The sequence below is a fragment of the Balaenoptera physalus genome (genome assembly GCF_965194825.1).
Source record: "Balaenoptera physalus genome assembly, chromosome: 5".
Classification (NCBI taxonomy): Eukaryota; Metazoa; Chordata; class Mammalia; order Artiodactyla; family Balaenopteridae; genus Balaenoptera; species Balaenoptera physalus.
In genome coordinates this window covers 64,315,298-64,329,826 of record NC_138884.1, presented here as the reverse complement: position 1 = coordinate 64,329,826, position 14,529 = coordinate 64,315,298, and the positions used below count along the sequence as shown (strand labels likewise).

Here is a 14,529-nt window from a genome sequence, read left to right as displayed (position 1 = left end):
TACACAAAATTAATTCCTCTTGAATTAAAAACTTAAAATGGGGAAGTCAAAATTAAAGCTTTAGAAGACAATATAGAGGAGTATCTTCATGACTTTGTGGCTCTAGAGAACAGTTTTTTTAAAACTCACAAAAAAATCTAGCCTTAAAACAAAAAATGACACTTCGCAGTACCTGACCATTAACAAATTCTTTTTAACAAAGAGCATCATAAAGAGAGGGAAAGGCAAGCCAGAGTGGGAAAAAATATTTGCAATTATATAGCCAACTAAGAACAGGATTTATAAAGATCTTTTATGAATCAAGGAGGAAAAAAACCCTGCCAACACAACCAAAAAATGGACAAAAGAATTGAAAAGTCACTTCACAAAAAAGAAAGAGTGGCCAGCAAACATATAAAAAGGTGCTTAATTTCAAGAGTAATTAGGGAAATGCAGAGTAAAACTTCAACGAGATATAACTGCACATCCAACAGATTGGCAAAATTTAAAAAAAAAATCTGTTAACACCAGAGATGAGCAAAGTGGGAAAACACGAGATCTCTATTGCTCAGGAAAAACTCTGTTATTATCTAATAAAATTTAAGACGTGAATATCCTATGACCAAGGAATTCCATTCCTAGGCACATATACCTTAGTTACACTAGGCAATACATAAAATAATGTTCATTGTGGAACTGTGATTACCCACCCCCCAAACATCCCAATTGTCCACAGTCAATAGAATGAATAAATAAATAGTTGTATATTAACACAAAGGTAAAATTATACATCAATGACGATGAATGAAGTATTGTTACAAGTAACCACATGGATGAATCCCATGTTGAATGAAAGAAGCAGCCACAAATGAATGTATTGATTCTATTTACATAAAGTTCAAAAACAACAAAAGTAAACTGTATGTATTGTTTAGGTACATACATAGGTGGTACCACTATAAATAAAAACAAAGACACAGTTATCACAAAAGGTAGAAAAGTGCTAACTGCTAGAGAGTATGTGTGGGGAAGCTGGTTGTGATTGGGAAGGGACCGCAAGGGGAGTTTCTGGGCTGCTGTCAATGTTCTATTGATTTGAGAGCTGGTTATGCAAGTAGTTACTTTAAAGTTATTCCTTAAACTGTGTATTTGTATTTTATATACTCTTTTGAATATATATATATACACACACACACATACATATATGTATATATATATATGAATATATATTTCTTAAATAAACAAAGCTAAGACAAGGCAAGACAAAAATGAACAAATTACCTACTGATTACTTCCTGTGACCCCCAAGATTGCAACTTCCTGATTTATGTTTTGAATTTGTTAAAAGTAAAATAGTTAAGCCCATACCTAATGATTGTATACTAAATGGTTATATATTTACAATCACAATGAATTTTTGATAATATTCATTGCAGTTGAAAGGATTATTAGGTAAAGAGAATATTTCCCTCAAGATCTCAAGAGAACAATTTTCTTTCTGTCTTCATTTTACTAATTATAAAATAGTGGACTCTAAACACTGCTGACGTTTTTATGTCTTGTCACTGGCACCACCAGGGAGTGCCATGATACATAAAAAATAAAAATAAAGATACACATCTACATCCAAGTTCTTTGGGACAATTTAGAGGAACTTATAGATGTGTAACATACTGCTGTGAACTCTAAAAAGGAATGGACTTCGGAAATCCCCAACCAACAGTCTGGGATTTACCAGGTCTTCTAGGTTTTACAATTTCTCAATTGTTTTAAAAGAATTTCCAGGAGCTAAAAGCACTTTGAAGTAATGTCTCTCCATATCCAGTGAGTGTTCTATCTCCATGATTGCAAAACTTGAAAACTAGGAAACACCAAAGCAACACTACTCACAAAATGAATAATAAAATTGGAATCTCTGGAGTCAACTACGGAACAGAATTTACAAAGATATCGTCAAATTTCTTAATTTATTTTTAATAAGTAAAAAATCACTCAGTGGTACCATACAAAATCAAATCATTAATTTTTGTACCTGGTATTTCAATCACCAGCACTGATCTCATGGTACAGAAATAAAACAGATAATGAAAAAGAACTGTCATTAAATTCACGCTGGCTTTTCCAGCCTACTAGAACTATACAGAAGAAACTAATGGCAATAACCGTTACAGAAAAAAAAGCAATGACAAAATGGTTTCAGATTTAATCACAAAATGAACTTAATCCTTACTGATTTTATTTATATCTGCTAAAGCGCTGATCTCTATAAATAAGAATTGATAGCACAGTTTTGTTCTAAATTTACTTCTGAAGAGATGTGGAGATTTCGATCAAATATAAGCAAGCTACTAGATCATAGTTGAGAATTACTGAATGGCTACCTGGAAAATATCAGTTATTGTCATAGAGCACAAAACAAAAAAGTGGGACCAGACTTCTTATAGGAAAGTGCTTTTACTGCTGCTGGCCTCTAAAGTTCCAAACCATAGAACTTTGATATTCCTGGATTCAATTTTAAGTAATATTAATTTTAAGCATTATATTTGCAATATACATGATAGGAGAGGGTAGCATATGACGAACCAAAATTAATTGCTTATTTCAAAGGTAGCCATTTCCTTTAAACTTATCCTGTCCACTTATCCTCACCTCCAACGCAGACTACCCTTTAATCATACAAATTCACCCTCCACTCCTAAATATATTTTCCCAATTGGATGATACTTTTACAAAAGAATGAAACAATACAGCTGGCTGGCTAAGTAATTTAAACTATTTGTAAGTGGAATAAAAGAGAATATAAAAAGATACCAAACTGGAGTAATACTGATGTGAATCTAGTTTTTAATTTATCAGAGTACCTATTAATGGTTTGAACAGAAGAGCAGAAGAAAAGCAGCTAGAGGGAAATGACTTTCTGTGGTTACAAAATGCCAATTGCTTTAGAATGCATGACAGCCTTGGAAATAAAAGAAACACTTGCTGTTTTCACTGAGTTTACAGTGTTGAGTACACTTTATGTTATTTTAATGAAAGCATTTCTATGAACATATGCAATAGCTCATATCAGAAAACAGAAAGTTTCTATCAGTAAAGACCTAAAAAAATAAATTTTTATCTTTGTCAACTCCCTTTCTGGGAATGTAGAATTAAATAATACATTTCCCTTTAAAATAAAATATTAATTTATTATTATTTTTTCTGTCCATTAGGCTGCTGGAAGAAAAAAAATCAAGACTCAACTAGTGATAATTTTTTAATTTCTACTTTTCATCTACTTCTAAGGACACTCCCTTTACAAAACCTTTTAGTCTTATATACTATGACAATCAGGTTTAGAGTTCCAAATAAATAAAATAGCCACACTAGAAGGCATACTAAAGAATCAAATGACTAGCCATACTTATCTGTTCACATTCATGGATTCTCTAAGCAGGTTGTCAGAGTCCATATGCTATTGTTAACATTTAGTCCCAGTTAACACCTGTCATCTGATGTGCTCATGACTTACAACACTGGTGCTATCAGAAAAGATCCTGATTTTGGGGAGACAGTGATATAACAAACTCTGGTTAAATCAGCAGAGGTAACATGTCAGTAAACTGTAACTTTTAAAGTTTTAAGAGTAACTACTCTTCATCCACTGCTACCATCCCTCCTCCATTGGTGTTAAATTCAAAGCCTCATCATGAGAGGTGCAGGGAGCCAAACACTGTTTGTATAGAAAAATGGGCCTCAAATACTAAACAAAAAGAATTCATAAAATGGGATTAAACTTTTTGGATAGTTGCATTTGTTATTTTCAATTTCTTGACCTTTTATTTCTTCTGGTCTTAGATACATATTTTTTTCCTTCTTTTCATCCAAAGAGGTTAATACACAATTTTTTGGTAAGCATTGTAAAACAGCATTCCAGTTTGAAGTTGCTTGTGGGCACATCCACATATGAAGCACTACACATGTGTATACTATGCTTCAAAATGCTTTACAATTCTTCACTGTAGTTTTTTACTGATGTTTCCCTTAAATTAAGGCTTCATCAAAGAGAAATCCATAGCGTTATGAGCTGACTTTTTAAGCTCCTGAATAAGTGCATTCTTTCCAAAATCAAGTAGTCCTAAATTTAAGACAACTTCTGTTAATCAGTGTCATGACTAAAGTAGTATCTTACTGGAGGTCCAGGTAAATCTTCATCTCCATCAGTATCTGGAGCAAATGACACAGTAAGATCCACATATTTCTTTTCAGTAGAAGGTTTCACAAGTTTATGCATTCTAAGGAAAAATAAGCAAGGAAAAATAATTTGGTAAATTCTGTAAAATGAAAGAGTGATTTGGCGATAATGTTGTCCAAAGAATCTGGGCTTGTTTAAATTTATTTTTAAATCTAATAATTCACCTGCTTTCATATAATTATTTTCTTTACTAAAAGCTCTAAAATCAAGACATTCTTTTACCTAACAGTTAATCAATTTTTACCTTTGCTGGTAATGATAAGGAATACAGACCACTTATTTAAAAACAAAAACAAAAACCAAAAACTCCACAGAAAAAAACCTAAAATGTGAGAAATGCTTTTAAAAAATGAATATATCAAATATAGATCCCTGCCCTTGTGAATGAAGCTTATATTGGTGGGAGGGGAGAGACAATAAATAATACAGTAACTGTTAGACAGTGATAAATGCTATGAGAAAGAGGAAAAGTAGAGCAGTGTAAAAGGGATTAGGCATGCTAGGCTGGGGTACCAGACAGGATGCAGTATTAAATAGGGTTCAGAGAGGCCTCTTCAGGAAGTGCAAAGACCAGAGGTGAGAGTTAGTCAGATGGCCATCTCAGAAAGAGTTGCAAGCAGAGGGAAAAACTAGAGCAAAGGTCGCATGTTGGAGACTGGAATGTTCAAGGAAAAGTAAGGAGGCCAGTATAACTGGAATATTGTGAGCAAGGAGAGAGAAGTATGAAAGAAACTTGGAAGGGTAAGTGGGAACTAGATAATTTAGGGCCTTGCAGACCACTGTAAAGACTGGCTGTTTTCCTCCCTCTCTTCCTTTAGGTCTCTGCTCAAATGTCAGCCTTTCACATCAGAATATGACAGGCAGGGACTTCCCTAGTGGCGCAGTGGTTAAGAATCTGCCTGCCAATGCAGGGGACACGGGTTCGAGCCCTGGTCCGGAAAGATCCCACATGCCTCGGAGCAACTAAGCCCGTGTGCCACAACTACTGAGCCTGTGCTCTAGAGCCCATGAGCCACAACTACTGAGCCCACGAGCCATAACTACTGAAGCCCGCATGCCTAGAGCCCGTGCTCTGCAAGAGAAGCCACCATAATGAGAAGCACGCGCAGCGCAATGAAGAGTAGCCTCCTCTCGCCCCAACTAGAGAAAGCCTGCACGCAGCAACAAAGACCCAACACAGCCAAAAATAAGTATAAAATAAATAAATAAATCTTTAACCAAAAAAAAAAAAAAAACATGACAGGCAGAGGGAATACCTAGATTGCCCAATATACTGTAGCAACTTAACACCCCCTTATTCTGCTTTATTTTTCCACAGCACTTATCACCATCTGACATACATATTTAATTGTTATGCAAACTCCTCGAGCAGGGCAGGGACTCTGCTTTGCTCACTGCTGTATCCCTAATGTTTACAAAAGTACCGGTACATAGCAGGCATTCTTTAAAAAAATCTGTTGAATAAATGAAAATAACAATTCGGCATTTTAAAAAAACACTTCAGTCTCACAAGCCTAGTCCTTATGTGTTTGCATATAAGAGGTGAATCTACTTTTACTTGGTATATTGACCAAATCAGGTTTCTAAGCCTATTAGCTTATAAGCTGACCCTGAACGATAATAAACTCACAAGGGTATTATAATCCTATAAATCTCACTTGATAGGTAGCCTGTGGAGCTTGGCAGATTCACTGTCTTTATCACTGCCATTAGATAGGAGTAAATCACATATTTTTATCTGAACTTCAATAACCTCTATATTTAATTTTCTAGTGTGCATCCAACTTATATTTCAACTTTTGAGAATCTCTTGCATATAATGTTCAATACTTACGTTAACTTCAATCTTTTTGCATGACCAGGCATTACAGGAACATAAAGCATTTTGACTCCCTGTACCACCATTGTTGGCTCAATTCCGTACTTCTCCTAAAAGTGAATACCCAAAAGAGAAACAATCAAAGCTCCACCCAAATATAAAATGCTGAATGACAATGTTTTACAACCAGTAAAAAGAGAGAAAACTCCTGCTAAATAATATTTATAAAAACCTCTAATGAAATTATGTATAAAACTAACAGACTCAAAGCAACTAATGAATAATTGTCTCACTTTGACTGCATTTATGAAATCCAAGAGGGTGAACTCTTCTTTTCCATGTATAATCCATCTGTCCCAAATTGTAAATGATATTCCATTTCTGTTGGAGAAAAATATTCAGAACAAAAACATTTAAATTTTCTTCCCTTTACTAATAATAAAAAACCCCAGAAGTCCACTATTTGTGATTTAGCTAGATATTAATGTGGGAATAAAAAAGGAAAATATAACAAAATATTCCATAATTCCATCTTACTTCCCCATCACACCACACAGGTAACCACTTTCATCAGTACCTTGTTTATCTTTCCAGTGTCTTATTATAGATCAGTATGTCTTAGCAAGAGAGTTCCGTTTCTCTCTTTAAACAGTTGCATGAGTTTCACTGTGTGGATGTTCCAGTCTCCTATTACGAGACACTTAGGTTGTTCCAATCTTTGGCTATGATAAACAATGCCAGAATGAATATCCTGTACATATATCATTTGAGATGAGTGCAAATGTATCTGCAAGTTTGAAATATAGTGCTGTATTTGCCTTAATATGGGTTATATTATTTTATACTCTCATCAGTAATGTATGAGAGTGCTTTCTCACACTCTTGCCAAGGTAATAGTTTTCAAATTTTTGGTTGTTACCAATTGAAAAATTGAAAAATGGAAGTCCAGGGGAATTGATTTGCTTTGTCATACAACTTTTGGAACTAGATTCTTAATCTCATTATCCATTAGTCAGACACTAGAATGGCTTCTAATGAATCTGAATTAGGCAGACATAGATGAAACCATACAAAGTACAATGCTAAACAGTGTGGCAGATTATGTGTTGTGAGAGTTCTATGGCTAGTTTAGTCAGCAATGCTTCATGCTACATGCAAAAGAATGAAATTGGACTCCTATCTTACACCACACACAAAAATTACCTCAGAATAGACTGAAGACTTGAATGTAAGACCTGAAACCATAAAACTCCTAGAAGAAAACTTAGGTGGTAATAAGCTCCTTGACACTGGTTTTGGTGATGATTTTTTAGATTTGACACCAAAAGCAAAGGCAACAAAAGCAAAAATAAACAAGTGGGACTACATCAAACTAAAAATCTTCTGCACAGCAAAGAAAACCACTAACAAACTGAAAAGGCAACCTACCGACTGGGAGAAAATATTTGCAAATCATAAATCTGGTAAGGGGTTAATATCCAAAATATATAACAAATACATACAACTCTACAGCAAAAAACCCAAACAATCCAATAATAAAATAGGCAGAGGACCTGAACAGACATTTTTCCAAAGCAGACATACAGATGGCCAACAGGTACATGAAAAGATGCTTAATTATCACTAATTATCAGGGAAATACAAATCGAAACCACAATGAGATATCACCGCACACTTGTTAGGATGGCTATCATCAAAAAACAGAAGACAACAAGTGTTGACAAGGATGTGAAGGAATTGGAACTCTTGTACATTCTTGGTGGGAATGTAAAAATGATACAGCCACTATGGAAAGCAGTATGTAGGTTCTTTAAAAAATTAAAAACAGAACTATCATATGATCTAGCAATTCCACTCCTGGGTATTTATCCAAAGAAAATGCAAACACTAACTTGAAAAGATATCTGTACTCCCATGTTCACTGCAGCATTACCTGTAATACCTAAGACATGGAATCAATCTAAGTGTCCACTGATGAATGGATAAAGAAAGTGTGGTTCTATATATAATGAAGTATTATTTAGCCATAAAAGGAATGAAATCCTGCCATTTGTGACAACATGGATGGACCTTGAAGACATTACGCTAAGTGAAATAAGTCAGACAGAGAAAGACAGATACCTTATCATCTCATGTATATGTGGAATCTAAAACAAACAAATCCCACAAAAAACTCAACCAACCAACCAGACCAAAACCAAAAAAATCCCAAGCTCATAGATATAGAGAACACTGATAGTGCCAGAAACAGGTGGTGAGGGTGGGCAAATGGATAAAGGGAGTCAAAAGGTACGAACTTCTGGTTTTAAGATGAGTAAATCATGGATATATAATGTGAAGCATGGTGACTATAGTTAATAATACTCTACTGCATATTTGAAAGTTGCTGAGTGAGTAAATCTTAAATGTTCTCATCATCAGAAAAAAAAATTCTGTAACTATGTATGATAATGGATGGTGACTGGGCTTATTATGGTAATCATTTCACAGCATATACCAGTGTTGAATCATTGTGTTGTACACTTGAAACTAATTTAATGCTGTATGTCAATTATACAATAAAAAAGAAAAAAGAAAAAAAAGAAATGCTACATGAAGATGGGGTTTTGACCTCATCATGAAGTGATGGAAGAGTTTATATATATTGGAGAAAAGGAGCAATAAAGCTATTATTTTTCCCTTTTAAAAGGTAAAAAAATTATCTCATTCTCATTATGCAAGAGAAACACACCTTCATGCATACCTGATTTCAGTTTTTCTTACTTCAGATGTCTCTGTAAACACTATAATTGGAATGGCTAAGTTAAAGAAACAATTTTTGTAAGCTTCAAATGGATAGTCACCAGCTACTTTGATCATCTCCAATGCAACCTAGATAAAAGAAGGTGATCTGATTATATAAATAGCCTAAAACTATTCATGACTTTAATTGCATCTATATAATTTTCCTGAATTCTTCTCAAGCATTTCTGTGTAGAGAATAAAAGCAGCTATTGGACTGGAGTAATATAAATTTCTTATAAGCCTCTAATTAATTTGACCATGTAATCTTCCTACTTTGAAAGCAGATATCAGAAGTCAAGCAATACAGCAGTCTAAAATCATTTAATAATAGGAACAATAATTACATAGCTTCTAAGAATAACACTACAGTACGGTATAATAACTAGGGCCATCCTAAAGATTCTAAATCATTAAGGAAAGACTAAATTTAAAGAAATCCAAATCACTAACAGAAATTACATTTATTTTAAGACAAAGAACTAAAATCCAATATAATCAAAGAGTAAAGATTAGGGTAGTTCATTTTATTCAAGAAAAATAGAGCATTTGGATTGTACAGAGGATACAAAGATGATGAAGAGGATTATTGTCTGTAAGAAAAGTTATACTCTATCTTGACAGAGCTTATTTTTTTACATTAAAATGTCTGTATTATCTGTAAAAGTTCAAAATACAGATTACTGTATTTTCAGAAATATCTTACAATTTTAAATTATAAGATCAATATGTATCCCTCCTTCTCTAAGATCTCTGAGTGAATGGTTTGGGATGGTGTAATAGGGAAGACAGAAAAGAAGCAATGAATAACAAGCATTTTCAAAGAATCATAATCTCACCAAGCCAGAAACTGCAGCAGTGGATGTTGCTATAGCAGGTATAATTCTACCTGCTATGCGTTTTGTTTTCAAACGGTCAGCTGGTTCAATGTTATACATTTTGGCACGAAGATTTGATGCAGCTGTGATGAAATCTATGTGTCCATTACGATCATCATCTTTTTCAAATGAAAGCGCTGCCATCTGAAGGTCACCTGATGACAACAACCATTAAAACCATGTTTCCTACTAAGTGATAAAGGCTTTACTAGGTAAAAAGCAAGGCAGTGTGGGTTCACTACTGTTAAAGATTCCTTTTTGTTTAGGTTTGCAAATGACTGAAAAATACAACAACAACAACATCCAGGGAACTGAAGTTACTGAAGGATATGAAAATGATGGCTTTAAAACCACTGAATTAGAAGTTTTAATATTTTAAAAAAAACCTTTCTAAAAAAACATAAAAATAAGAAAGCCATGTACATCTGCTATTAAGTGGCTTACAATAAAAAAGTCAACACTGGGTACTGTTCAAAAATTGATTTCATAAATACTACTCTGAAACATTTTACCTCTGATAACTAAGAATAGGGTATATTGGTCAAATAAAAATGTGTCTTTATGAAAGATTTCTAGATTAGTGGTTCCCCAAATCATTCTGTAGACAGGTGTAGTTTAATCTGTGATGAAATGAGAAAGTAAGAAATGGTAATATGTTTTTTCTAGAATTATAATTATTAACTTAGGATATAAACCTTTTACTTGCAAAATAAATAGTTGGCTAATCTAGGCTTTTCTCCTGAATTTTACTGGTCTTTGTGTAACATCTCAAAAGTTTGGAAACTGCTGATTTATGTAGTAGAAAGGTGCTGAGCGGGTCTAAAAACATGAGCTAATACAGATCTGTTTTTAAGGAATTAAAAGTTCAGTTTCCCTATATTTAAGACCATTTAGCAAGGGTGTACACAGGTCAGGTTTGTATTCCCTGTGTGTAATTATGGAGACTAAGAAGCCAAGAAGAAATCTGTCTATGATATTTTTTCCTAAAGTGATTTCACTGGATCTCAGGGTTAGTCTCCAAAGGACTCCATGTTTTCTTCATTATGCTAGCCATAAGTTAAAAAGGAATCACACAATAGAATCTCAAGAACTAAAACAATCAGAACAGCAAAAACAAAGCAGACTTACATTTCAGCCTTCTACGGTAGGGAAATGGTGGAGAAAGTTATGAATTTAGTCACAGTTAAAGATGAACAGTGACTTTCATATGATCATGGAATCAAGTAATATCATTATTATTGTTGTTGTTATGATTTAATCCCACAACCTTCTGAGTGTACAGCTTAGTGAAAATAAAAATCCCTTTAGTTCAAAACATTTTTATAAAGATTTCCCCTTACTTGCGGTAGCTTCACTAGATGAAATAGCCTTTTCCAGTTGGAAAACAGCATTCCTCTCATCTTCACTGCTAACAGGAACATGGTCTGGTTTCCTTGCAGTTTCATCTGTTTGAACAACCTTTAAATATATGTATGTATATTCATTAATGATATCACATCCTACACCTAAGTTTGACTAACAAATCTGTTTTTATCAAATAAGTCACAAAGTGAAAACATTCTATTGGTTTAGTTAGATTATTAATCATTATGGTCCAATGTATTTTACACCTTCTATTGTTAAGTAATATTATGTTATTTACATATTTATTATCTACTGCCTCACATTGACATGTAAACTCTATGAGAACAGGGATCTTTATCTTGTTCACTGAGATAACCTCAATATATCTAAAATAAACCGCTCATAGTGGGTGTTAAAAATACTCCTGAATAGTTTATAAGATCTAAGTTCATACAACTCTCTCTTAAAATTCCACACTAAAATAAAGTTAATGTTAATCAACAGTTTGTGATTCTGACAAATCAACTTCAAACCAAATTACATACCTCTAACTAGTGCAGAGCTGTTTTCTGTCTCCAAAGAAATTGAAGAAATCCACAAAATATATAATATGGGCATCTTTTAAATATTTATTGACTGCTGAAAAGAAGTTCTATCCCAAAGAATATGTCTTCCTTCATATAGTTTGCATGCTTAGGGCAGCACATGTAAGTAATTTATCTTTAAGAAATTACTTATTAAACACAAGGGCAGTGAAGTTAATATTCTCAAACCAAGAAACTAGCTACACATCATCATTAAAATACTATTTCTTATTAAAGAAACACATTCAATTCACATTTTTACATATTAAATATGATTATAAATATTTGAGAAATATTAAGGAGTCAGGGAAGCCGTAATTTTTATTTGCCAGAATGTGTAGTTGATATTTTTTGGCTGTGGCATCTTTTAACTAGGAGTGCCAGACGCTGAAGCTTCAGTGGGAACTGCTTCAAGGAGTGGTGAAAACGCTCATAAGTCATGTTAAAATTGCTCAGGGTAATTTATGACGCCAAAACTTCGACACAGAAAGAAGCAATTCAAGCTAGAAAACATATTGAAGAGCAGTAGAGACCTGTAAAGTTATTGATGCATATTTCCTTGGCTTCTGTCTAGCAGTTTTGCCCATTAGAAACATGGGCTAGGAATCTTCTTTATATAGGAATTTTGTTTTTCCTTTCTGTACTTTTGTTCTTGATAAACTACAAGTCATGAACATTTCATTCAGAAAACCTATTTACTTGCACAAAATGAACTGCCTACAAGTTTTCCTTGCCCCTAAAATAAAAATGCAGAGTGGAAGACTGCACACACCACTTCCTACTTGAATTTTGCAGGGAGGCACTCATTACTCCACATTTTCCAGTACAGCTAAAGGTAAAGGGAACAGAAGGTTGTTCTGTGGTTTATTTCTTTTTAGAGTGCATATGAAAAGGCACATAATGAACATGTGAAAAAGAAAAATATTTAGTACTTTCAAACTTTTTTATTTACCCTGCCTAAATTTCATGTTCCATCTTTATTAATACTCCCTTTCTCCTTCCAACATATTTGCCTGACAAAATCACAACCCTTGTTACAATCCGATTTACCAGCTATTCTACAGTAGCACCCAAGCAGCTAAATGCCTTTTCTCCAGCCACATGTAGTGGAATACATTAAGTGGAATTAACATTAAGTGGATCTTAAATATTATCTCGAAATTCTACAACATCTTCTAATTTCCCACTTTTCCCACTCCCCTAGGCAATTATTTCACATCTTTTTTTTCTCTGCTCAAACTTCTTCTATCTTCTCCCTGTCACTCGGAGTGATTAAGCTTGCTTCTTTTTTTCAACTAAGAAAATAATCTTTTTTTCTTACACACTCAAACCAATTCCTTACAAATCCTGTCATGGCTACTGCAAAATGTGCACAGAATCCAACCTCTTACCACAACTTCCCTGTTACCCACTACCCCTGTTTGATGGTTCATTCAAACTACCATCATCTTTTTTTTTTTTTTTACATCTTTATTGGAGTATAATTGCTTTAAAATGGTGTGTTAGTTTCTGCTTTATAACAAAGTGAATCAGTTATACATATACATATGTTCCCATATCTCTTCCCTCTTGCGTCTCCCTCCCTCCCACCCTCCCTATCCCACCCCTCTAGGTGGTCACAAAGCACTGAGCTGATCTCCCTGTGCTATGTGGCTGCTTCCCACTAGCTATCTATTTTACATTTGGTAGTGTATATACGTCCATGCCACTCTCTCACTTTGTCACAGCTTACCCTTCCCCTCCCCATATCCTCAAGTCCATTCTCTAGTAAGTCTGTGTCATTATTCCCGTCTTGCCCCTAGGTTCTTCATGACTTTTTTTTTTTTTTTCTTAGATTCCATATATATGTGTTAGCATATGGTATTTGTTTTTCTCTTTCTGACTTACTTCACTCTGTATGACAGACTCTAGGTCCATCCACCTCACTACAAATAACTCAATTTCGTTTCTTTTTATGGCTGAGTAATATTCCATTGTATATATGTGCCACGTGTTCTTTATCCATTCATCTGTTGATGGACACTTCGGTTGCTTCCATGTCCTGGCTATTGTAAATAGAGCTGCAATGAACATTTTGGTACATGACTCTTTTTGAATTCTGGTGTTCTCAGGGTATATGCCCAGTAGTGGGATTGCTTGCCTATAACCTCCTAATAGCTATTTCTGCTTCCTCTCTCATGTCCTAATCATTCTTAACACAATTGCCAGGGTCATCCTTTTAAATATGTCAGGTTGTGCCCTCTGCTTAAAATCCTCAACTGGCTTCTTATCTCATAATAATACATGAAGTACTTATAATCCTCACTACCTCTCCAATCTCGCTATCTACCACTCTCCTCTTGCATATTCTCCTCCAGAAAAATTCTGGCCTTCAAGTCTTTCAAGGCCTTTCTCTGAACTTGTTCCTGCCGTCTGTACTGCTCTTTCACCAGATAACAGTATGGCTCACTCCCTCACTTCCTTCAGGCTTCTGCTCGAATGTTACCATATCAGAGAAGCTTTCCGCTTTTATCTCATATAAGATGACACCAGCTCCATCACCCTTTGTTTTCCCTGTTTTATTTTTTCTTATTAGCACTTATGCCCATAATGCAATATTACATAATTATTGGCACTTTTTTTTATAGTCTGCCTCTGGCCCAACTTGCACAAGAACAAGAATTTTGTTTTGTTCCTATGGGCTTCTCCAGGTTTAGAATGAGACTTGACACAAGCAGAAGTTCAATAACTATTTGCTAAATGAATGAACTTGTACACATACCTTGTTGGAAGGTTTGAATTCCTGAATCTTTACTTCGGAAAGAATATTCAACAGGGTATCTGCTGATAAGTCCTGGTTTTTAAAACAGTAATTTTATCAACATATTCTTAAAATTCTGAATTCTAAACCTAAAAAACAACCTAAAAAAG

The 14,529-nt window shown here is 34.3% G+C and overlaps 1 protein-coding gene across 2 annotated transcripts in view; it reads right to left on the bottom strand.

The window, feature by feature from the left end:
* Positions 1–1,927: 1,927 nt before the first annotated feature.
* The window catches only part of UBA6 (ubiquitin like modifier activating enzyme 6), an 83,645-nt gene continuing 71,043 nt past the window's right edge, over positions 1,928–14,529 (bottom strand). For both annotated transcript variants that reach the window (XM_082463742.1, XM_082463743.1), the window contains 7 exons: positions 14,381–14,452; positions 11,032–11,149; positions 9,653–9,846; positions 8,776–8,903; positions 6,326–6,413; positions 6,048–6,142; positions 1,928–4,253 (listed from right to left, as the gene is read on the bottom strand). In XM_082463742.1, coding sequence (XP_082319868.1) covers positions 4,118–4,253; positions 6,048–6,142; positions 6,326–6,413; positions 8,776–8,903; positions 9,653–9,846; positions 11,032–11,149; positions 14,381–14,452 — 831 coding nt within the window. In that variant the 3' untranslated portion in view covers positions 1,928–4,117. The remainder of the gene's footprint in view (positions 4,254–6,047; positions 6,143–6,325; positions 6,414–8,775; positions 8,904–9,652; positions 9,847–11,031; positions 11,150–14,380; positions 14,453–14,529) is intronic.